The 23,031-nt window shown below is 34.5% G+C and overlaps 1 protein-coding gene and 1 long non-coding RNA gene across 5 annotated transcripts in view; one reads left to right on the top strand and one right to left on the bottom strand.

Annotated features, from left to right (window-relative positions):
- Window positions 1-23,031, bottom strand: part of PTPRQ (protein tyrosine phosphatase receptor type Q) — a 247,193-nt gene that overhangs the window by 23,931 nt on the left and 200,231 nt on the right. For all 3 annotated transcript variants that reach the window (XM_049094355.1, XM_049094356.1, XM_049094357.1), the window contains 4 exons: window positions 21,305-21,404; window positions 17,909-18,037; window positions 3,776-3,857; window positions 527-617 (listed from right to left, as the gene is read on the bottom strand). In XM_049094355.1, the coding sequence (XP_048950312.1) occupies window positions 527-617; window positions 3,776-3,857; window positions 17,909-18,037; window positions 21,305-21,404 (402 nt within the window). The remainder of the gene's footprint in view (window positions 1-526; window positions 618-3,775; window positions 3,858-17,908; window positions 18,038-21,304; window positions 21,405-23,031) is intronic.
- Window positions 1-23,031, top strand: part of LOC125752560 (uncharacterized) — a 76,106-nt gene that overhangs the window by 45,212 nt on the left and 7,863 nt on the right. Inside the window, exons 2-3 of one of the 2 annotated variants that reach the window (XR_007402402.1) lie at window positions 1,016-1,093; window positions 14,834-14,920. This is a non-coding gene — a long non-coding RNA (uncharacterized LOC125752560). The remainder of the gene's footprint in view (window positions 1-1,015; window positions 1,094-14,833; window positions 14,921-23,031) is intronic. The other variant, XR_007402403.1, reaches the window with a different exon arrangement.

Here is a 23,031-nt window from a genome sequence, read left to right as displayed (position 1 = left end):
TCTTATTGATTGAAAAATGAAGTTTTGTTTACTATGGGGAGGCACAACCCTACTTCCTTTGTAAAACCAATCCTCGTAAGCACACATTTACTTTGATCTTCAATGAATATTTGGCAATGCATTTTTTTTTTATATTCCATAAGAAAACACTGCCCTGCTTTTAAGGGAAATGAATACACAAAGTTACATGTTTCTCTTTTCATTTGAGAACTAGATCTGTAGGAAGATGTTAGAGAGGTTTGTTACATGGGTTAAATTACAAAGCTAAGAAACTATTAGGTCTACAGTTTCTTGCACCTGCACAAGTGAACCTTGTACCAACAAGCTAAAAGTCATGTACATCAACTTTAATAAATACTAACAGAGCAAAAAGAGATACAATTTGAAAATTACTGCTAATAAAATGCCTTCTGTAATTCAATTAATAGTAATATAATAGGTTTAAGAAATACAAAGGCCAAGATACAGTTGGTGCTCATTTTAAAACATTTTGCAGGTAGAGAGCAGAGGCAATAAAGGCACATACATGGTTTTATGTTTGGAAAGCGGTTTTTTGCTCTGTTCCAAGGCAGATCGGCATCAGTTGAAGAAAGATCCTGAAGGAATTTTGGTAGTTCCTGTGGAATGAAGTCATTGCAAAGTTTAGATTTATTTCAGAGGTAAATGAGAAATTCTACTTAGGAAAAAAAAATTCTTTATCCTAAACCCTTTTGCTTTTAAATTGAAAACCCCTCTCATAACTGCAGAAACAAATCAAATTAATAGCAATGAATTTACATAAACGTCTACTGAAAATATCCTGAAAAAAATTGGTCAGTTGGGCTCTCACTTTCTCTGGGATAATTTCTTTGTACTTTTGGAAGCTCTTAAGATGTGGCAAGCATGTTAGTAATAACCCTTTTCCATACTTTACTAATGGTTTCATCAGGAACATGCTGAGTATTATTTAATATTTTAATGTCTACTTAGTAGGGGAAGGGAGTTCGGTGATTTATTTTTTGTTTTTTCTCCTCAGGCAGTGTGATTTCATGCCTGTTAATTGGTACAACATTGGTCAGTTTAAGAAGATGCCAAAGGTCAATTCCTGTTCTCGGTAGGCATTGTTAAATCGATACTGGAATGCAAAGGTGCGATTAAGAATTATCAGACCCAGATGAAGAGTCAAGGAGATCCATTTTTGACATTTTGGTAAAAAATCATGATATTATCCATTCATCATTAAGAAAGCTGGTGCAAGAAAATGTGTTCATTATTTTTTGGAGCTGGTGATTTATATTTACAAAGTTTATAGATTTTCACTTTAGAAATAAGTCTCAACTTGCCAAATCCCTTAAAAAGTATGAAAATTTTGTGCTTTTACAATTTTTTGCCACTATTATAAATTTTTCTATTAGATAAGTGTCCCTTTATCCCTTATTTTCCCTCAAAAAGAAAACCCAGTCTTTTGCATGTGGCTGGCTATGTGTTAGCAGAGAGAAAGAGTGTAAGCATCTGAAATCTGATGTATTAGCACAAAAGGCTAAGAAAAGAATTTGTTTAACCAAGTAGAGAATCCTAAAACAGTTTTCCTGTGTCAAGGTGTTGGGAATATATGTCAGCATATTCATAAGAGACAAAGGAATAGAAGGGGAAACAAAGGTGAAATGGAAATCTCCTGAGAGGTGGTACTTTTTTTCTGTAATTATTTCACATAGAAGTTTCCGTTTATAGATTTAAATGACTGTGACCTTGATAATCAATACCCAATTACCAGGTTGACCGTTTGGATAGTAATGTTACACTTGGCAGCCTTTGGAGGCCCTGTGTTCCCTCCACCATCTCATCCAGCTCTTTCTCCTACTGCTTGTTCTCTTCAGTGGGATCATAGATGAGTTAAGCTGTTTTGCATCCTTAGGCTTTTGTCTTCCTTCTCTCTTTCTGGCATATTCCTCCCCCTTTATCTACCCATTGGTCTTCTGCTTGTCCAAAAGTTCATCTCAAAGGCCATCTCTTTGTTGAGTCTTTTCTGCTATCCAAAAAAAGTCAATCCTCACTTCTTTCTGTGTATCTCTGTCATGATACAGTGTTTTATGTATTTTTTTGTGCACGTCTGCAGTTCTTCTCATAGTATGAGCTTCTTTAAGGTAGAAGTCACCATCATAATAGCTAATACTTGTGTCAGCCACTCTTCATAGTGTTACACACATTCAATCATTTTAGTATTCACAACTGAGTGAGATAAATACTATTATTTTACAAATAAGGATATTGAGGAACAGACAGTTTATGTGATTTGTCCAAAGTCACTTAGCTATTAAGTGTTCAATTGATATATATCAATACGTCAAACACAATGCCTACCATACAGTAGGACCTTACACATATTTAAGGCATAAATGGGTATGGTCTGAGTTCTAAAGTTTATCAAATATGCATTTATTTATTAAAATATAATTCACTTTAAAAAACTTAATACAGCATCAGGATAAAAAATAATTTTTAAAAAGTTCCTTATATACATAGATATGTATTTTAAAAAGTTTCTTACATACATAGGGTTATGTATTTATATTAAAAAAAGAAAAAAAATAAAAAAAGAAAAACAAGTTGTTAAAACCATGATCTCCAAAAAAGTTGTACTAGAAACTTTCTCAGTGTAATATACGTGAAAACGTTATTGCTAATAAAACTTTTCATCTACTCAGTCATGCATAATGTAATTATGTTCGCTCCTATTCTAGTGAAATTACACTTTTGCTCCTGAAAAATTGCGAGTTCTCGCTGTGTAAATGCTAAGAAAAGTTTTATGGTACCATCGATTTTGTTAAATCCAGGCCGATATTACTTAAGAAGCATAACCAAAGAGCTGTAGGAAATACCATTAATCTTCTCACATTTTGTTATTATTCCCTGAGAGGCTGAAATATTATAATCCTGAATTATTCAAGCCAATTGCTTAATTCTTTGTTTCATAGGTTCACACACTAAAAATTTCATGAAAAAAAGAAATAAAATTTTTGATGACATTTAGAAATCCATTTACTTATATAACACAAAATAATCATATAAGTTTGAAAAGAAGTATACAAGTTTTTAAAAAGCTTATTTATAGATCTGATATATACCTGATGCATAGATATACAAAATGCTAATGGCAATATAATTAATCTTACTTTTAAATAATGTTAAAGTAGAATGTTAACATCACATATTCTCCATAATGTGATAGTGTTTATTTCATAGTAACTTAACAATAGGCCTCATAAAATACAGTTATTTTTACTTTTAGGTAGTTCTAGAAATAATAATTATTTTTGTATTTTCTGGAAACACCACGTTCTGTTCTCAGGTTCATGTATGTCACTAACATAAACTATGCAGACAAATAAAAAATAGAATCATTTAGTCTTAACCTAAAATAATTATTTAAATATAAAAACAACATTTATGATAAAGCCTAAATCTCGCATGCCAGCAAAAACCAATGACTACAACCTTCCAGACACCCGTCTACATCTGGATGAGACAGCAGAGAAGAAATGAGGCCAGGCTGCCTCAGGCTGGGGAGGTCTGAAGAAGAACACCTTTTCTTCACACAGTAGGTGAATAATTCTGTTCAGGTTGCACCAGAGGCCACCCAGTGTAACATTACTATCCAAACAATCAACCTGGTAATTGGGTATTGATTATCAAGGCCAGAGTCCTCCATGGCCTTGCATGCTTAAAATGGACATGAAATGTGACACATGAAACGACTAGAGGTCTGGCAATGTTGTGACAACTGCTAGTAACATACCGAAAATTCTTCTTGAAACTTTAGGTTGTTGTTTGTGCAAAGCTCTTCAACATGTTGCAGGAAGGATTTCTTGCTTACCGGCCTCCAAGCAAAGAGAGGTATAAAATGGAATCGTGTTAGATTGGCACTGGCTGTACAGTTAACAAATCAAAGAACAACAGACACTTCAAAACCCATAGCCACACAACCCTTTCAAGTCACTCTGTCATATTTACAAAATTAGCTTTCCCCTGTAAGTGCTTTCTTTGTATCCATGGCACAAAATTCTTTCAATTTTTCAGTGACTATATGAATGATTTAACATTGTAAGGAAGAAAGTTTTTCAAGTAAATATAAGGGCATAAAGTTATCATTGGATCCTAAAGCACATAATACCTCTTTGTCATACAGAAAACATTTTATACATTACAAGGTTTTAGAAGATATAAAATATTGCAGTGACCTCATTCTCATAATGACATGGTTTTTAAACCCTAAGGAGTTTAAATATCCCCGTATTACTTCCCAAGCTAAAATACAGACATGCAAGCTTCACCCCAGAGAGAGAGAAAGCATTTCTCCAGTTACCATGCAATTAGTCATGCTTTTATGATTTATATCCAGCTTGGAGGTTTTTCTAGCAAACATACAAAAAAGGAACCACACATTAAGATTCATTGAATCTGTGAACCTAGCATTGATATTCAAAAAGAAGAAAAGATATTTAACAAACTTACTTGATGGATTTTCTATAACTAAGTAACCTGCAACAGAGATTGTGTTAAATGCATGATAAGTTGAGGGCATGGCTCTTTCTCAAAGAGTTCTAGATTAAAGTCAGATAAATATAATAAATCAGTAATGTCTGATGTGCTATGTCTTTACCTGATAGGCAATCATTATTTTAAGTTCTATTTTATTTTCCTAAGTTATATTATTTGGACTTAAATATAACCAAATAATAACTTAGTTTCTTTTTCAAGCTAAGACACTCTTTTAATACTGTTAGGCATTTGGGGTGCTATGTTAAAAACAGGTCACTTTTAAGCATATATTGCATAGTATTTAGAGTCTAACTAAGAGAGTTAAAGTGAATTTTTAAAAATATTTTGTCAATAGAGAATGCTTAACCAGGGAGAGTGGATCTTTGAAAAATGACATCATATTGCCTACGTTTTATTTCATGAGTGAGTTTTGATGAGTATATAACCATAAAAAATCACAGTTCTTTCAGTTACTTTAGACATATCTCCTGTGACAGTTCATTGGTCAAGTTATTCATACTCTGAAAAACAATGAAATAATTTTTAACAGCTAAATAGACTATGTAATGCACAAATTCAGAGAAGGGAACATCTTTAATAGCACATTTGTCATGCACAATCAATTAGCACTGCAAAACCACAAAAGGCACAAGGTATAATGAAATAAAATGAATAAAACATAACTTCTTCAAAATTTTAAATATTATCAGGGATGATTTTACTGCATTCCTTAAGTGAATAATGTTTACAAGAGGATGTGATTTCTGACACAAAGAACAAATGAAAGAAAACAATTAGATTGAAAAATGTGTCACAATGAATGCTATGAAAATGGTCAATAAGGGGTGTGTTCAATGAAGAAAGCATGAGTCAAAAAGTTCATTCTATTACAATATAAAGGTTAATGAAAAATATGGGGGTGCAGGAGCAAGTACTACCAAGAAGAATGATAGAATTCTTGGTTAATGGGATAGGCTGTCTCCAAGGAGAAGGAGGTATCTCCCAGCTTCTCTGGGCATAACCTCATACAGCATCCCATTATCAAACGTGGCATCACAGTGGTAAAATAGCAGTGTTCGAGCAAAGTCTTTGTAGATGAACTTGTAAGCTTCCCACATTTCACCTAGAGTGATTCTGAGAAGGCAACAGAGAAATTTTTAACCAAATGGATATGGGGACGATTTAATGGGTTACTGAATCAGAAGAATCCTAGCTTTGGGGTTTGCGATAGGAAGATAGTGTCTGAATTAGAGGCCCTGGAAATACTTCTGACATAGCAACAGAAAGTAGGGACAGTCAATCCCTGTTGGAAATGATTTTGCTTCGGCAAAGACCAGCAAGAAAAAAATATAATAGTGGACTAGACCCATACTACCCAAGTGCCCTTAGATGCCTGATGCCCAGTGCTCTTGTGATATGATGTTCCTCAGAAACAGGAAAGGCAAGGGAGTTAGGTTGGGCAAATCCTAGTTAACTGAGCTTAAAACAGAAATATGAAGGAGATATTTGAATTAGCAAGATCAACTTCCCTGCTACCACACAGAAATGGAAATTCTTGAGGTGCAAAGATACCACTTTCATAACAACAGGGATTATTCAATTTGTGATTAGTGAAATTCAACCACACTATGTCTGATTTAATGATAGGTTCATGGTCCACGTATGTAAGGACAGTCAGACTGTCATCATATAGTGGAGAGAGTCTCTCTTTTCTCAGAGAATCCAGGATTATTTGAGGTGGTATTGGCAGGATATTTTTACTAGGCTATGTAGAATCTAAAGTAGGGCTAGCTTCTGGGAAGCCATCAAGGCATTTGCAGAATCAGAGTATGTTCATCAAATCCTCAAAAGATACTAAATATGAATAGTCATATTAAAATATAAATGCACAAGAAATAGCTAAAGCAGCCTTGTTATTATTCACATCCTTCCTCTTCTCATTCATGATGTCTAGTCTCATTTAGAAACTATAACTAATAAAAATACTTCCTTTTGTCAGTTTCTTTACAGTGAAAAACATTACAGAAAGTTGCTTTCTTTAAACTATTATTTTGCATTTGAAAGATATCTCTAAAGAAATTAGTATCTGTAAACTATACAAATATTAGTAACTGTAACTGGCTAGCTGTTGGATCCAGGTGGGTATTTGTGAATTCTTTCCTTACTCAAAATATTATGGCTTCAAATTCCTGTTCCAACATTTACTAGCTACATTACTTTGAGCAAGTTACTTAATCTTTCTGTGCCTCGGTTCTTAATTTGGAAAATAGGGTAAGTTTATGTAAAGCTAAGCTCATATATGTATAATGCTTAGAAATGCCCTTGGCTTTAGAAGTGATACATAAATATTAGTTAATATCATTAGTATTGTAATTGCTATTTCTACTTTATTTTGCAAAACTCAAGCTCCTCTTAACCATCTGTCCCACTATTTACACTGATATAAAGGAAGGTTTTTGCTTGTTGCTAAAAGAATATTCTATTTAATTTACTCAAAAGTGGTTAGACTAAAATGTGCTAAATTAAGCAGCAAGATTTCCTTTTTTTAAAAAAAAAGATTTTATTTATTTATTCATGGGAGACACACAGAGAGAGGCAGAGACATAGGCAGAGGGAGAAGCAGGCTCCCTGTGGAGAGCCTGCTGTGGGACTTGATCCCAGGACCCAGGGATCATGACCTGAGTGAAAGGCAGACGCTCAACTACTGAGCCACCCAGGTGCCCCAATTTCCTATTTTATTCTTCTCAATCAGGGTCTCAAAAAAAAAAAAAAGTGGTCATAAATACCCAGATTTCAAATCCAAATTTGGCTTTCTAGTTCTCAATTCAAGACTCTAAATAAATCACTAATAACATAAAGATCGTAATGATTCAGTTTTCATATTATTATGTGAAAGCATTTCTCATCACGCCAGCATGTTTAACATAATTCCTTACAACTACCTTTCACATATCCTGTTTTTATTCTAGATATCCTGTTTGTACCGTTCTAGGTATTTCCTCACAACCATCCTACTGATTCCTCAATAGCTGATTCAAATATTAACTCTTCCATTGACCTTACCTGTTCTATTATAGAGAAGATAATTTCTTCCTTCAATGAAATGAAATTTCTATGGACAAATCACGTTCCACCTTGTATTATGGCCATATAAGCACATGGATTAAGGACACTTGCATTGAGGTTCATGGGTACTTGAAGGCAGGGGCAGGATTAGCACTGACTCACTACATGACCCTCATAACTTTATTCATAGTTGACAATGAATTAGTCATTATTAAATATACTGACCAACATACACAGCAAGCTAAATATATGTGCTGTGCTTATTATTCAAGTATCTGAACTGAATGATTTTTCCACTAAAATAGTAAGCAATTGAGACTTCTCAGGAGCTTTAGATAAGTATGATCAATAGCTGCATCAATAAACACTACATAAGTCTAAACGAAGCCATATTAGATCCCCTAACATTAGAAGTTCATGCTAGATACTTCTTAGGAAACTAGACATATGAACGATAAAATCATCTTTCCTATCCAGTAATAAAAAGACAGACTTCAAAAAAAGAATAAGAGCTCTTGCGCTTTATTTCTTTTGTATCACTCTCTTTATCTAAACCCAATCACTTAAGGTAACCTATTCATTGCATTTGTATTTACATAATGTGAGAAACAACTATTTAAAATAGAAGATTTTTGGTTGTTGTCTGTAGTATCCATATCACTGCTTTGATACATAGCCTCATATTGTATGGGTGTATTTTTAACTTTTAACTTTAGAAATTGGCTGTATTTTGGGGTGCCTGGGTGGCTCAGTTGGTTAAGCACCCAACTCTTGATTTCGGCTCACATCGTGATCTTTTAGGGTCCTGAGATTCAGGTCCACATCAGGCTCTGTGCTCAGGCTTAGAGCCTTAGGGAGTTTGCCTAAGATTGCCTCTCTCTTTTTCTTCCTCTACCCCTCTCCCATCTCTAAAATAAATAAATAAACCTCTAAAAAAGAATTGGCTGCATTCTAAATGTTATTATAGGCTTTTAAAGTTTTATTTTTAAATAGAAAAAAAATTAATTTGGATGGTTTATAGAGGGAATTAGAAAAGAAAGTGGAGTATAATACGAAAAAAAAAAGCACTGGCTTTTGCTGATGAGGAAATTAAATTCTTTTAGGAAAAACTGTTGGTTAGATAAGCATAAAAAAAAATACCCTCCCAGAAATTAACGTGCATGAAAGTCAACAACGTTATTTCAGGAGTGCTATTTTCAAATGAAGTGATCTGTAAAGACACTCAAAGGAACTCAAATAGAAAACTTTTTATTAACATTTTTAAAAACTAAAATTGTTATGTGAAGAGCATTTTATACTGGTATTTTATTGACTTACAATGGTGAATGATGCTATCAAATCAAATTCAGTTCATCATTATATAAATCAATTTGGGAACTGTCCAGATTTCAGTAAGATAACTGACCACTTTCCAACAGAAAAGCCTAAACACTTTTTATTACATGAATCTTAGCTGTCTTAAATCCTATTCCCTTTTGTTGAAAGGGTATTATTTCGTGTCTGGGCTCATTTTTTAAAAGTCTATCAAAAACTTAAATTCCACTCAGATTACTCTTGATAGATCCAGAGAGGAATCATTTATTTATGTTGGCAGTGGTGATTGAAGACCATATTGTCACAGAGATTCAGCTTTCCCCCAAGGTCAATTAGTTGAAATCTATAGGGAATTAAAATATAGTCCAAATAGAGAGCCATGGATGATAGCCTCTAGATGAGCAGCTTAAATCAGCATTACCAGTGGCACAGGACAAACTGAGAAACTTTGTGTTTTCTACCTAAGTTAGGTTAAAAAAAAAGAGTCTCAAATTCTATTGCATTGATTTAAAATATGTATTTGTCACGTTAACAAATAAAATAAAAATTTGAATATGAGTACCAGAATCTATCGTTCTGGTAAAACATATTAATCTTTCTAAGTTTTATTAAATATGGAGTGTGAATTTTTAATTTCTGTATTTCAATTAAGCCATTAATTGCTCCAACATTTACATCTACTTCTAAAATGATATCCTATTACTTATCTGCAGCATTTACTGTAATGCTTTCAAAGATGTCTTTAGTTTTGTGCTTTTCTATTGATTTTATTTGTGCTAGGCTTTAAAGTAGCATTCTTTTCGGTCTTTCTTCATTCTTTTATCAAATCACCAATAATTTTCCTGTTCCCTAATGTAAATTAAAAAAGTTAAACAATCCTTAGAAAGTTAAAAGCAGAGCCAAAGTATGACCAGCAAGTCTACTTCTAGGAATATATCCACAGGAAAGAAAAATACTGACTCAAAAAGACATCTGCTCCCCATGTTCATGGCAACATTATTTACAACAGCCAAGACATGGAAGCAACCAAAGTGCCCATCAGTGGGTGAATGGATAAAGAAGTCGTGGCTAATATATATATATATATATATATATATATATATATATATATATATACAGAGGAATATTATTTGGCCATATGTATATATATATATGGTATGTATATATATATATATATATACACAGAGGAATATTATTTGGCCATAAAAAGAGGATATTGTACCATTTGCAACAGCATGGATGGGCCTAAGGCATTATGCTAAGTGAAACAAGTCAAACGGAAAAGGACAAATATTGTATGATCTCACTTACATGTGGAATCTAAAACACAAACAGCAAGTTCATCGAGAAAGAAATCAGATTTGTGGTTACCAGAGGTGAGGGCAGAGGGAGGGGGTATTGGAGGAAGGTGGTTAAAAGGTACAAACCTCCAGTAGTAAGGAAATAAATGCTAGGGATATAATGCACAACACAATGACTATGGCTAATACTGCTATCTGGTGTATTTGAAATTGTTCAGAGAATAGATCCTAAGAGTTCTCATCACAGGGAGAACATTTTTTTTCCCATTTTCCTTATCTGTTTTCTTTCCTTTTTATTGTATTTATGTGAAAAAAAAATGTTTGTTAGCTGAACCTGCTGTGGTAATCACTTCACAATATATGTAAACCAAACCATGATGCTCTACACCTTAAACCTACAATATTATCCTAATACCTGTACTGTACAGCTGACACTGAAACTTCATTTTATAAGGTAAACATACTACCTCAAGAAGTAATGTAATATTTTTCTTTTTTTTTTCTTTTTTTTTTGTAATATTTTTCTTATTAGAAAAACAATCAATTAGTAAGTGCTAAGTATTTTCCCGGTGTATTTCCTCACATCTGTAAAGACAAATAGATTTAAAAGGAGCTTAGCCATTTGAAGGGCAGCTCTTTGGAGGCAATGGCCTTTCTGTTTTCATCACGCTATTTCCAGTGCTCAGAACAGTGGCTGGCACGTGGTAGGTGCCCAACTGATACTTCTAGACAGATAAGGAAAAGCAACATTCTTGCTGATGTCAAATTGCTGAAAGAAGACTCCCAAGGTGGCAAGAGTTGAATTTTCATCACTAAGCCTCCCCACATTAGCACAACTGAAAAATTCTTGACAGATCTTTTATTTTGTCAGCCACATATTCTAAATTACAACCGGGGACACAAACTTAAGCTACCTTGGGCAATAGGGCAGAAGAAGTAGAAAGAGAAAATGAAGAAGAAACTGCTGATGGCTGTGTGAAGAGATAGGCACAGGCTCTCGGTGAGAACGTAAAGAAGAGGACACAGGTGACATGACATCGTCTATAAAGTAGTGCTTTGACTCTGAACTATTAGCTAGCGAGGCAGGTTTGCACTAAAGTTCTTCAGTTAGGGGTTAGAAGGCAACCTCAGAAAACTAAATTTGGAAGGAGAATACATCTACTTTAACAAATTGGATTTATGCACAGGTGTTCTACAAAGGTTCTGATGAATCCGAATCATTAGGTTGGGCTCTGTCAAAGTAAGAGCTCTAAGTAGGACACAACTGACTAATTCTAAGAGAGAAAATTTGGTGCTCAAGGAGAAATATGAAGTAAAAATGGAAGTATTTTTTTCTGAGGCGTTAATGGCGTAAAGCAAAAAAAAGTAAAAGAATTCTGTTTAATGATGACGAAGAAAGATACTTGGCAGAGCTTCTCAGCCAGACCCTTTGTGAGTCTGGAATGCTGAGAGGTCAGCTTTGAGTGCTGGTTGGAAATGGATGTTTTATGTGTGATGGGATCACTTAAAGCTTTAGCTCAACAGAGTCTTACTTTGACAACTGAATCTGATCAAGCAGGTCCTTTGAGGAAAATGTATTTTTATAAAACCTTTCTAATTCTGTCAATGGAAACTTTGGCAATTAGTTCATATGAAGTATAAAACAAGGTTACCTATGATTCCAAAATGCTAAATATGATGAGAGTAGGAATAGTCCTGGCCTCCACTGTTTTAATCATGCTGAGTACTATTCGTGATCAATGAGAATGTCAGGAGCCTTGGCCCCTTCCAGCCTTGTGGCTCATGGAGACTGACTCCTCTATCAAAGATTTGGGATTTTTGAAATCAAATACATTTTGTTCTTTGCCTCCATTCATATTCTTTGCCTGAAGAAACTGATTATCTCTGAGGCATTCAATCAGTTGCTGCGGTCCCTGGTAATGCTGACATTTTGTTATACTACCTTCCGAACATATAAAGCAATTTTTTGTGCCAGCATATAAAAGGCATTTCCAAGCATCAGCGGAGCGCCTGCAAACATGCACAGTTAGCTATCCATTGATTAGGGCCAAGTGCAGAGACTATGAACTGTGTATGCCCCAGAGACACAGAACAGGAAATTCCCTCATCTTGGTCCTTACAGGTTACCACCTGCAGTAGTTGAAGTGAGCATGTGTGAGGTGTGGACTGGGACTCCATCTGTCAGATGGAGAACTCAGCTTTGTATCAGGGTATAATGAGACAAGATGCACGTGAGGAAATCTAGGTGAAAACTTATTTTACTATCAAAGCTAACACAACATGAGAACACAGCAAATTCTCAGGACATGCACATTATGAGTCAATGTGCATTTTGATAAGGTTAACTTTACCATATCAACAGCATGCAAATTATAGAGGTCATATTTTAAGTAGAAAGCATGGGGCTTTTTTTTGGCTTTGGGAAAAAAAAAGCACGTTAAACAACAAAACGCTCAATATAGTATATTTAAAAATATAGAGCACACCACCTGACAAGATGAAAACAATCACAACAGAGCTCTGCATCACCACAGTAACTTACTGGATGACAAAAATCTCCTTGCGTCTAAAGAAAAATGAAGAATATCTGGAAGTAAAGATTCATTATTTATTTAGTACACAAACACATTGGATTATTTTTTGCTACTACAAGAACATGAGCATTAAATATCTTGGGCTTCATCCTACTTCAGGACACTTGTCTGAAGTTCACATATTTGTCAGACATTTCTTATCTGGATTCATGTATTTTTGATGTCATTTGCAAAACAGTTTATGGGAGAAGTAGAATTAATGACCAGAATCTGTCAAAAAATTGATGGCAATTAAAATGCTAATGGTTTTACATGGAATTTCATGTACCAGTCAAATATTGTGTATTCTTACTGAAGGTCAGTTTGCAAGTTTGAACCTATTGTATAATGCCACCACTCCTTTGTCCCATATCACTAAAGCAGAAATAATTTTAAAAAAAGCAATTCTTCCCTTAGAATCAATTCTCTGCATAGAAAACACTGCTTGCAGAAGGATCCCATGGGGCCTTATTTTTTTTTAATAGGGGTTATGTTGATCTCATCTAGTATGCTTCAGAGTTACACACACACACACACACACACACACACACACACACGTGCAGGCACATCTTGTTACCTTCGAATCAATCTGTTACCTCTGAATCAAACACACTGAGGTGAGCATCGTGACTATTCTATTTACTAGATGTACCACCTTGAACTTAAATTCTCTAAGTATCTTTTGTTTTTCAACTGTAAAATGAGGATAAAAGTATCTACCACAAAGGATTGAAAGAGTTAAGTGAGATCACTACACACAGAATTAACACATAGTAGTTGCGTATAAATAGTAGCAATTATCAGGTTAGCAAGCTCTCTATGTGTAAGTAGACTGGGGTGATTTTTAATTTTATAAAGATTGGAAATAACAGGGGTGCCTGGGTGGCTCAGTCAGTCAAGTGTCTGCCTTCAGCTCAGGTCATGATCTCAGGGTCCAGGGATCTAGCCTTGCATTGGGCTCTCTGCTCAGAGGGGAGCCTGCTTCTCCTTTTCCCTCTGCCACTCCTGCCTACTTGTGCTCTCTCTCTCTCTCTCTCTGTCAAATAAATAAATAGATCTTTTAAAAAAAATTGTAAAAAACAATAATAATGCCAAATGTATTCTGATTTTAGAGTTTACAAGAGCTTCCCGAAGATACATACATTTAACAAAAATTTAATATGCAAACTTCTAAAATTACTGAAAAAAGGAAAATACTCTTAAAACAACAATTCATTTGTTTGCTTTATTTTGTTGAGGATTTTAATTCCATTCATGATTACTGGATTGGGCCTTGAGTCTAATTAATGCACCATTACATTCACTCAACTAAAATAGGCAAGATAATATGGAATGATGCACAAAATTTGAGGGGAAAAATCAGGTTTGGAAGAAACTGAGTGTCAAGTAAGAAGATTAGTAACACTGATTAATGTTATTCTACTGTTTTTGTTTTTGTTTTTGTTTTTTTCTGATTTACTCACCATGGGTGGGGGAGGGAGGAGGGAAGCCTACTATAAATTAAGCCTGGTAAGGAGACAGTGAAAAATAAACATTTTTAGCAAATAGAATATTTAACTCGTGAGCATTCTGATAGCTTATTTAATTTTAAGTGTTATAACTCTCTGGGGAAGGTCATTTGTGTTGCAGTCAAATTAGATAAAGCAATCCATAGGGCCAGCTGGTCTCTGCAATCTTGAAGAGACAGGTCTCTTTTACCTGAATGTTCATGCTCTTGCCAATATTTCCTCCTAGAAACCTTCCTCACTTCCTTGGGCTAAGCGGCTGTGTTTTGAAGAAGCTGTCGCAAAATGCCTTTTTGTTCATTTCTTTATCAAGTAACAAACCACAAAGGTCATTTTCTAATCTGGTGAATGTGGAAGAGATGAGCCCAAAATATTAAATACCCTTCCTAAGAAATATATCTTGCATTCTCTAAACTTAAATATAAGATATGTATTAAGGAAATGATCTAGTTATCATTCCAAATAGGAATTTAAAACATTATCATGGCCTATCCTGAATGTTTTCATGGAGTTACAGAGTACAAAATCTTTTTTTCTTTTTCTTTTTTTTTTCCAGGGTACTAAATCTTCACTTGAGTTTCATTCGCCTTCAGGAAGAAAAAGTACAATGGGAGAGAATTCTTGAGATCCTTTGTGAAACAAGGTAGTATATAATTAAATAATGGGAGTTTACACATACAAAAATTACAGGATGAATCTTAACATGTATGTCAATATACAGGTACTTGTCACCAAAGAAATAATTTCCGACTATAAAACTCCAAGTCCTCGACAGGATTTAGTATAAGCATCATAATGACTTTTGTCAAATAGATAATCTCCTAGAATTAATATTTAATTATTGATTAGATAGTCTTTTATCACTTCTCTTATGGATAGGTCAAGACATATGACACTGAGGAACACTGCTAGTCCAATTAGCATGAAGGAAGTGGGCAAGTTGGAAGGAAAGGAACATTGCCTAAGCCTCAAGTAGAAAGAGCATATGTTAGCTGGGTAGATTGGAAGGAAATTACCTACGTACTTTCCTGAAAATAACAAAGACATATGACATAAGTTATTCAACAATTTTGAAACCCCTCAAACTCCCTGATTTTTTTACTCTCAGAATCTACTATCAGCGTCTGTGGCTCTCCTCTCATGACCTATGTGGCTTTCAGTAGATTTAGATCTTCCAGTACCTTAAAGTCAAGTGAAGACTTTAGAGTGTCACTGAAGGGTGGCCCCTAGTAAATGTGCACATGACTATGGATCCATTAGTTACTATTTTTCTAGATTTATTGTCTTCTGTAGTACTGAAATTATTAACATGAAAAACCTTCCATTAATAGTGAATCTGGAGGCAGATCTGTAATGAAGAGCTAATACTCAAACCACTTGATAGTTATTTTAATAGATTTCTGTAGTCATCAAGCAAAACATACTCTTATGTGCCACTGGCATTACAAATAAAAATGTTTTACAGTCATGAATGCTGGAATCATAACAAAAAATAAGAAAGTAAAAAAGCATAGAAACTAAAATTTCCAACTATACTATTACTGGGGTAATATATACTAATGATCTATGGGCAAAAATAAATAAACACTATTTGAGATATACTTGAAAGACGCTTCTATATCATTTTACAAATAAATCCACATATACATAAACAGACATGGAAGCAGCAAAATAAATAATTAGGAGTCAAGGTTAAATAAGACAGTCCCTGATTTATAAAAAAACAATAATAAGCAATCTATGCAGTCCTTATTCACCTTTTCCATTAGCTGCCATGACAGTCATTGTTAAAAAAACAAAACAAAACAAAAATCATCCAGCTTTTAGATAATGGCTGTGTTCAGAAGTGCAGGAAAGGGCAAGCTGTGAAAACACACAGAGCTTAGGGGATCTAACCTCCCCGTAGCTTGCCTAGAATGATAACCTCCTCGATAAAGAACACTTTAATACCGAATGGCTCTTTTCACTTCATTATGTCCTATCTCTTTCCTAAAGATCTACTTATTAAGAACTTTTAGGGGATCATTAAAGGTTCTTTAAAAAGTGCCCTAAAAGTGTTTGGACACTTAGAAGCTCACATTTTAGTCTGAACGGATTCAACTAAATTGTTCAAACAACTAAAATTAATTGAACTGAGAGGTTTGATGTTTTATGCCTTATACTTTTGGGTGTGAGAAGACACTGAGACTCCAGGACTGTAGAAGTGGAACACAAATTAAGGACAGGATTTGAGAGAATAATGCAGAAATTCAGTTGGCCCGCAGGGGAAAGGAGAAGACACTTCCTTTTACTATGCAGGGTGACCGTTTTAGGGCCGAGACACAGCCTAATACTGGAATGCTGTATTGCTCCTAAAATGTGGCGTAGCTTTGGCAGGTTACCCTGAAAATCTATTGGTCTTTCATACATAACCTTTCTAGTGTGGAAAACTATGTCCTGGATAATATATAACCGTCTTACATATGGTCTTTGGAGCACCATCCATTTTGTTATATCCATAGAAACCACCCCTACTAGAATATAAACAAAGGTGAATATCTCAATATAAAGAAGTGAGTTTTCCTCTTTAAGAAAGTAAATGTCCTTCTAATTTAGTGATAACACTGAATAGCTTTCATTTTGCAGTATTTGGAAGGCCCCTGCTCATCAGATGACACTTCCCTCCAAAACACACATTAGATATTTTTAGATATGCTGAAAAATATTCTTTCAAAGTCAATCTATTAGGTAAAGACCAGCTTTGCTAAATGACAACTAAGAACAATTACTTTTTAAGTTCAGGAACTTTAATGGCATATTTCCAGAGTTAATAATAATTTTTAAAGTCCAGCATAGTTCTTCATGTACTTTGTAAAAGCTGTCATGTGCTTATAAGCACCACAAAACATTGGGTCTTATAAGAATCTAAACTAGTTATGATGGCCTGATGACAGTTTTTATTAAGAATTTGATGAATTCTGTTAATAGACAAGTTTTTCAGATGTGCCAACATTTTGAATGATTTATAATGATTTCAAAAGGATTTAAAATACTCTTTAAAATTAAGCACCTTTACTATTTCTGACACATACTGAAGACACACTTTTCCTTCCACAGGTAATTTTTACCTTGTATTTAATTTTTAAACACTAAGCAATTTAAAAAATGAAGTGTTAACACACAAGTTAGACTCTTAGTGTAATTTCATCCTAAAACAAAGAGCTATAAGGCTTTCATAAAAATGATGTAAACAGATCAAGTAGTTACAAATTTAATTAAACTTGTGATGAAAAATATGGACACTTCCAGCAAATCCAGTGAAAAAGAAATCTATCATCTGAAGTGAATTATTAAACATAATTTTAAAGGTTTAATGTTTAAAAATATTTGTCTCAGGAAAAAAAAAAAAAAAAAAAAGCTTGGTTGAACATTATAGTCCGAGGTTCATATTGAACCCAAAGCATGAGGAAGATTAAGTGATTCTCCGAACACCAGTGAGAAGTGTGCAGAAGATGGAGGTCACCCTTTGAAAGAAGATCTCTATGACCTGTGTAAATAGGAGCCCCACAAACACTTCCAACAAGCATAGGTCAGAATAGGGTCATGGCTCCAGGCCCTCTGAACCACTGTTCGCCAAGAGGAGTGTGCTCACCGCGTTAATCTCTCGTCCTTCAGTTCCAGATCTGCCACAGTGATGAGCTGATCCAGCTTGAATTTAGTGTCAATAATTTCTGCATCTCGAGGAGAGTACGTGCCGCCTTCTTTCTGCTTCTGTCGAATTCTAAAATAAGTGTTGTAAAGTCCAAAATGGAAATATCACAGAAAGCATACAGAATTAAGTTTCATTTTCTTTTTAAGTCACGATAGCAGTCTGATAATTTCTTCGTTGGGGTCACTTCTCTGAATATGGTGCAAATTTATAGCTCCTCACATCTTTTTTCCTGTTTGAATTCCATGAAGCCTATTCTATTATATTCCTTTAACATGTTGCTTTGTGGAAGCTCCAAATTTTAATGGGAATTAGTTGATCAAGGCCTGGGCCATTGGCAAATTTAAAATATAGAGCAAATGAAACTGATGCTATGAACTTGTTTTTCCGCCCTCTAGCTGTCTCTAGATTTGTCATAAAAAGAAAGCAGGCCAAAGTGGAACCAGTTCATTGGTAGCAGCACCAGTGCCAAAAGACAATGTTCCATTGTTGTTATATCCATGAAACAGCTCTACATTCATGAAAATGTATAGAAATACGTTTTGATTAGTCTCATTGGCTTTCTATAAAAATATTGTGAAGTATATAATGTTATCTTTACTTCAGAAGACTCAGTTTCAAAAATAAAAGTCACAGGAATCTAAGAACCAAATCAAAGTCCTTTCATTTTAAGCCCTTTACATGCTTATTTTTCAGGGCATAATATGGTATATGACAAAGCGATATTAGCTAGTCTATCTCTCTTTTACATTTCAAATATCTATTATTTAATGAGTTACGTATTAAGGATGGTATAAAATAATAGGAAGTATAAAATATGTTTCCCATCCTCAACAACATTACAGTTTAGTTGAGAAGCAACATCTAAATGTAGAAAAAAGCAAGGACGCCTGGGTGGCTCAGCGCTTGAGTGCCTGCTTTCGGCCCAGGGCATGATCCCTGCACGGAGCCTGCTTCTCCCTCTGCCTGTGTCTCTGCCTCTCTCTCTCTTTATGTCTCTCATGAGTAAATAAATAAAATCTCATAAATAAATAAATTAAATAAATAAATAAATAAATGTCGGAAAAGCAATAAAAGAAAAAGATCCAAATTAAAAGTCATAGGACAAGTATTAGTATTGACAGGAAGTTAAAAAAAATGATATCTGATATCAATGTTCCAGAATGAGAAGGAAGAAGAAGCAACTTTCTGATTGATTGTACAAAAGCAGAGGTCTATAAAAGCCTAAGGAATGTTCAGGTGAGAAGAGACCCATTTGGCCAAAGAGAAGTTGGGAAGTTGTAGGACTTAAGAGGGGAGCATTTCTTGCCCACATAAGGAGTTCATCCTGTAAGGAAATGAAAAGTCAGAAGAGATTTTAGAGCAAGGAAATAATACAAATGTGGCCAAAACATGCCCCTTAGGGACAAGGAAGATATCTTACACAATATATCTCTAAAAGTGCCAAATAATGACTTTCTCTCACCATCCCTGGCTGAATCTGAGAACAGTATGCAGCATAAGAAATATATTTGTTTCAAGAGCTCTTCAAATTATCCATCAAAATGAGGATTTAAGAGACTCAAGGTGAAAGAGATGATACATGGCATGCAGAATACAGGACAACATTCTTCAGATAAAATAAAAACAGGGTCTGTTGAGCTACTTAGAAAATTAGCTGTCATGGTTTTTTTTTTTTTTTTTTTTTTTGCAAATGTAAGGACTCTAACTCAGAACTCTACTTTATGAAGCCAGATTTTAGGATCACAACTGAGATTTCCCCTGAGGTTCTGTAAACAGCAAGGGAATTCAAAGGCTAATACTGAGAATTTAAAGGGACCCTTGAAAAATGTAGTGTAGACTAGCTGGTAAAGTAAAGAGGAAAAAAGAGCCCACCATGTAAGGAAGTTGGACATCTTTGAAGTGTTGTCCTTACTGTAAAAATGATCTCTTCTGTGTAAACTTTAAGATTTAGACCCGATTAAAATATTTTTCATGAAACCTATCGAATTATAAATTATTTTTAAGATTATAAATTATTTTTAAGATTATAAATTATTTTTAAGATTATAAATTATTTTTAAGATTATAAATTATTTTTAAGATTATAAATTATTTTTAAGATTATAAATTATTTTTAAGATTATAAATTATTTTTAAGATTATAAATTATTTTTAAGATTATAAATTATTTTTAAGATTATAAATTATTTTTAAGATTATAAATTATTTTTAAGATTTCTGCATTTTTAAAAATAATTTATAATTCGATAGGTTTCATGAAAAATATTTTAATCGGGTCTAAATCTTAAAGTTTACACAGAAGAGATCATTTTTACAGTAAGGACAACACTTCAAAGATGTCCAACTTCCTTACATGGTGGGCTCTTTTTTCCTCTTTACTTTACCAACTAGTCTACACTAACGAACTAGGGGTGGTAGAAGGGGAGGAGGGCGGGGGGTGGGAGTGAATGGGTGACGGGCACTGGGGGTTATTCTGTATGTTAGTAAATTGAACACCAATAAAAAATAAATTAAAAAAAAATAAAAAAAAATAAAAAAAAGAAAAAGAAAATAAAAATAAAAATGCAGAAATCCTGGTACCTTCTGCTTTTTTATTATCACTTTATTGTCTCTTAATTTTAAACCTGCCCATCTTGGCCCTGCTTTGTGATACTGGAGCTAGACTCTATAATACTTCCCCTTTGCCAGGTGGTGGGATACTAAGCCTGGTCAATAGAGGATACCACGGTGACCTTCGAGGCAAGAGAGACAGGGACATACCTACCTGGTGTGTCCCAGTGCTGCATGACTGATTGTTATTCATTGTGGAGGCCCAGCAGCCCCCCTGGGTGGGTGCTAACTGCCTCCTAAGTGTATGCTCTCCCCACTGGTGAATGATTCTAGTAGCTCAGCCCACCAACACTACTCAGCAAGATGGGCTGTTTCTATAGACCAGTTGCAGCCTACCTGTCCTCCATTAATGATGGTTACCTTCTACAGAAGAGTTCCAGCCCCTTCTGTCATTTTCTTTGCCCACTGATAGGTGACAGGCTGTATATGCCTGTAGTAGACATTCCACATCAAACTTTGGAGTGAAACTTCTTCTAGTTTTTAGTTCCTTTATTGTCCATTCTTCTTCAGTCTTGAGACAGCAGCTGTTTTATTGTATTTGCTACTTCTGGACCCTTTAATGTTCTTTTGTCCCTTATAGTAATTAACTATTTATACTAGTTAGAATATTTTTTTTATTAAATATTCTCCATTCATATAACTGCTTTGGCTTCTGTCTCCTGATCGGACAAGAACTGAATAATGTCCATAAAGCATCTTAGGAATGTGAGTACAAATAAATCTTACCTTGCAAATGCAAAAATAGCTGTTCCAAGAAGAATGATTGACAGGATACACAAAGTGACAGAAAGAATAATTTCTACACTTCTTTCAGAAAGTCCTTCACCTGAAGAGGAAGTAGAACATTAGTATTAATTATTATTATGAAATATTATTTGGGTATCAAAACCCAATATTTTCTTGGAATATTTCTCAAGAATGTTAATAAAGTATACAAATATGTTTGTTCCCCTTCTCCTAGATCTTCTAAATCTGAGGCTCAGCCCTTGGACCTCTTCTTTTTTCTATCTACACTGACCACCTTCATGAGCCCATGCTGGCCCATGGTTTTAATTTTCATCTATAGGACGATGACTGCTTAACTTCTATCTATTGAACTCTAGACACGAGTATCCACTTGATTGCTATATATCTATTTAGAATTGTAATTAAAATTTCAAAATCAATATCCAAAGCTGAACTCCTATAATACCTTCTTTTCCACTACATCTTTCTACCTCCTAGTTGATGGCAACTTCATTGATCTAGTTGCTCAGTCCAAAAACTCTGCAGTCATATTTGACTCTTTCTCTTATAGAACACATTCACAATCTCCTAGGAAATCTTGTTGCCTCTATCTTCAAGATACATACATTTTTCATTGAAAGAAACTAGGGAAACTTGGAGAGATGGTAATTCCCACATGTGATTAGAAAACAAAAGGAATTTGGGACGTCTGGTGTAGGCAGAGAGTTAAGAAGCTATCAAAGGGGGTGCCTGGGTGGCTGAGATGGTTAAGCATCTGCCTTCTGCTCAGGTCATGATCTCTGGGTCCTGGGATTGAGCCCCCCACATGGAGCTCCTGGCTCAGCAGGGAGCTTGCTTCTCTCTCTCCCTCTGCCTCTGCCTTGCCCCCAGCTCATTCTCTCTCTCTCTCATCTCTCTGTCTCAAATGAATAAATAAAATCTTAAAAAAGAAAAAAAGCTATCAAAGGCTAATGGTATGGAAAGAAAATGAGAAGTTCCTACTGATCAAAGAGGGAACAATTCAAATTTTATGATGAATATAAACTGAAATTGATGGAAATAGATTCAATATATAAATCCACAAGTTCTAATGTTATTCAATGAAAGCAAAATAAAAAATATACAAACTTATAATTTGTAAACACCGGCTATAGCCAGACTGTCATTTCCTTATTTTAAAAATCTGTAATTATAGGGAAAAAATTAAACATTTTTCCCAGCTTTCTCATAAGAACTGTATTTTATTAATTAAAAAAATAGTCAAAAATAGTCCTAGTTAAGGCACAGCTCTTTTTGGAGGAGAGTTCCATTTGCAGTATGGAAGGAATAATACAATTAGAAATTAGTTTTTCACTCCTAATAATTGATTTAAGGGACAATCATAAGCCCATCCTTAATGATTAGGAGAAAGGTTGTAGAGAATTGGATATTAGCAGGACACTAAACTGTCATCCTACAGATTATTTGCTGGTTATAACAAGGGGGCAAAAAAACCTACTTTCCAATGAAGGGTCATGCTGTCATGCAACTAAACTCACTTATCAATTTTAACATCATTGAAATGTGACAACCAGATATTATATGCCTCCTGATGAGAAGTATTTTGATCTAGGCAGCAGCACTTGCAAAGTATCCTTGCCGAAAATGTTAATTGTGAATATGCAAACCTCTCCAACTTCCCCTGCAATCTCCACCTTTCTTACTTCACTGGAGCCAGACTGGCCTTG

The sequence above is a fragment of the Canis lupus genome, chromosome 15, assembly GCF_003254725.2.
Source record: "Canis lupus dingo isolate Sandy chromosome 15, ASM325472v2, whole genome shotgun sequence".
Classification (NCBI taxonomy): Eukaryota; Metazoa; Chordata; class Mammalia; order Carnivora; family Canidae; genus Canis; species Canis lupus.
Note: the sequence above shows the minus strand (reverse complement) of the source record. Positions and strands in the feature narration are given on the sequence as shown.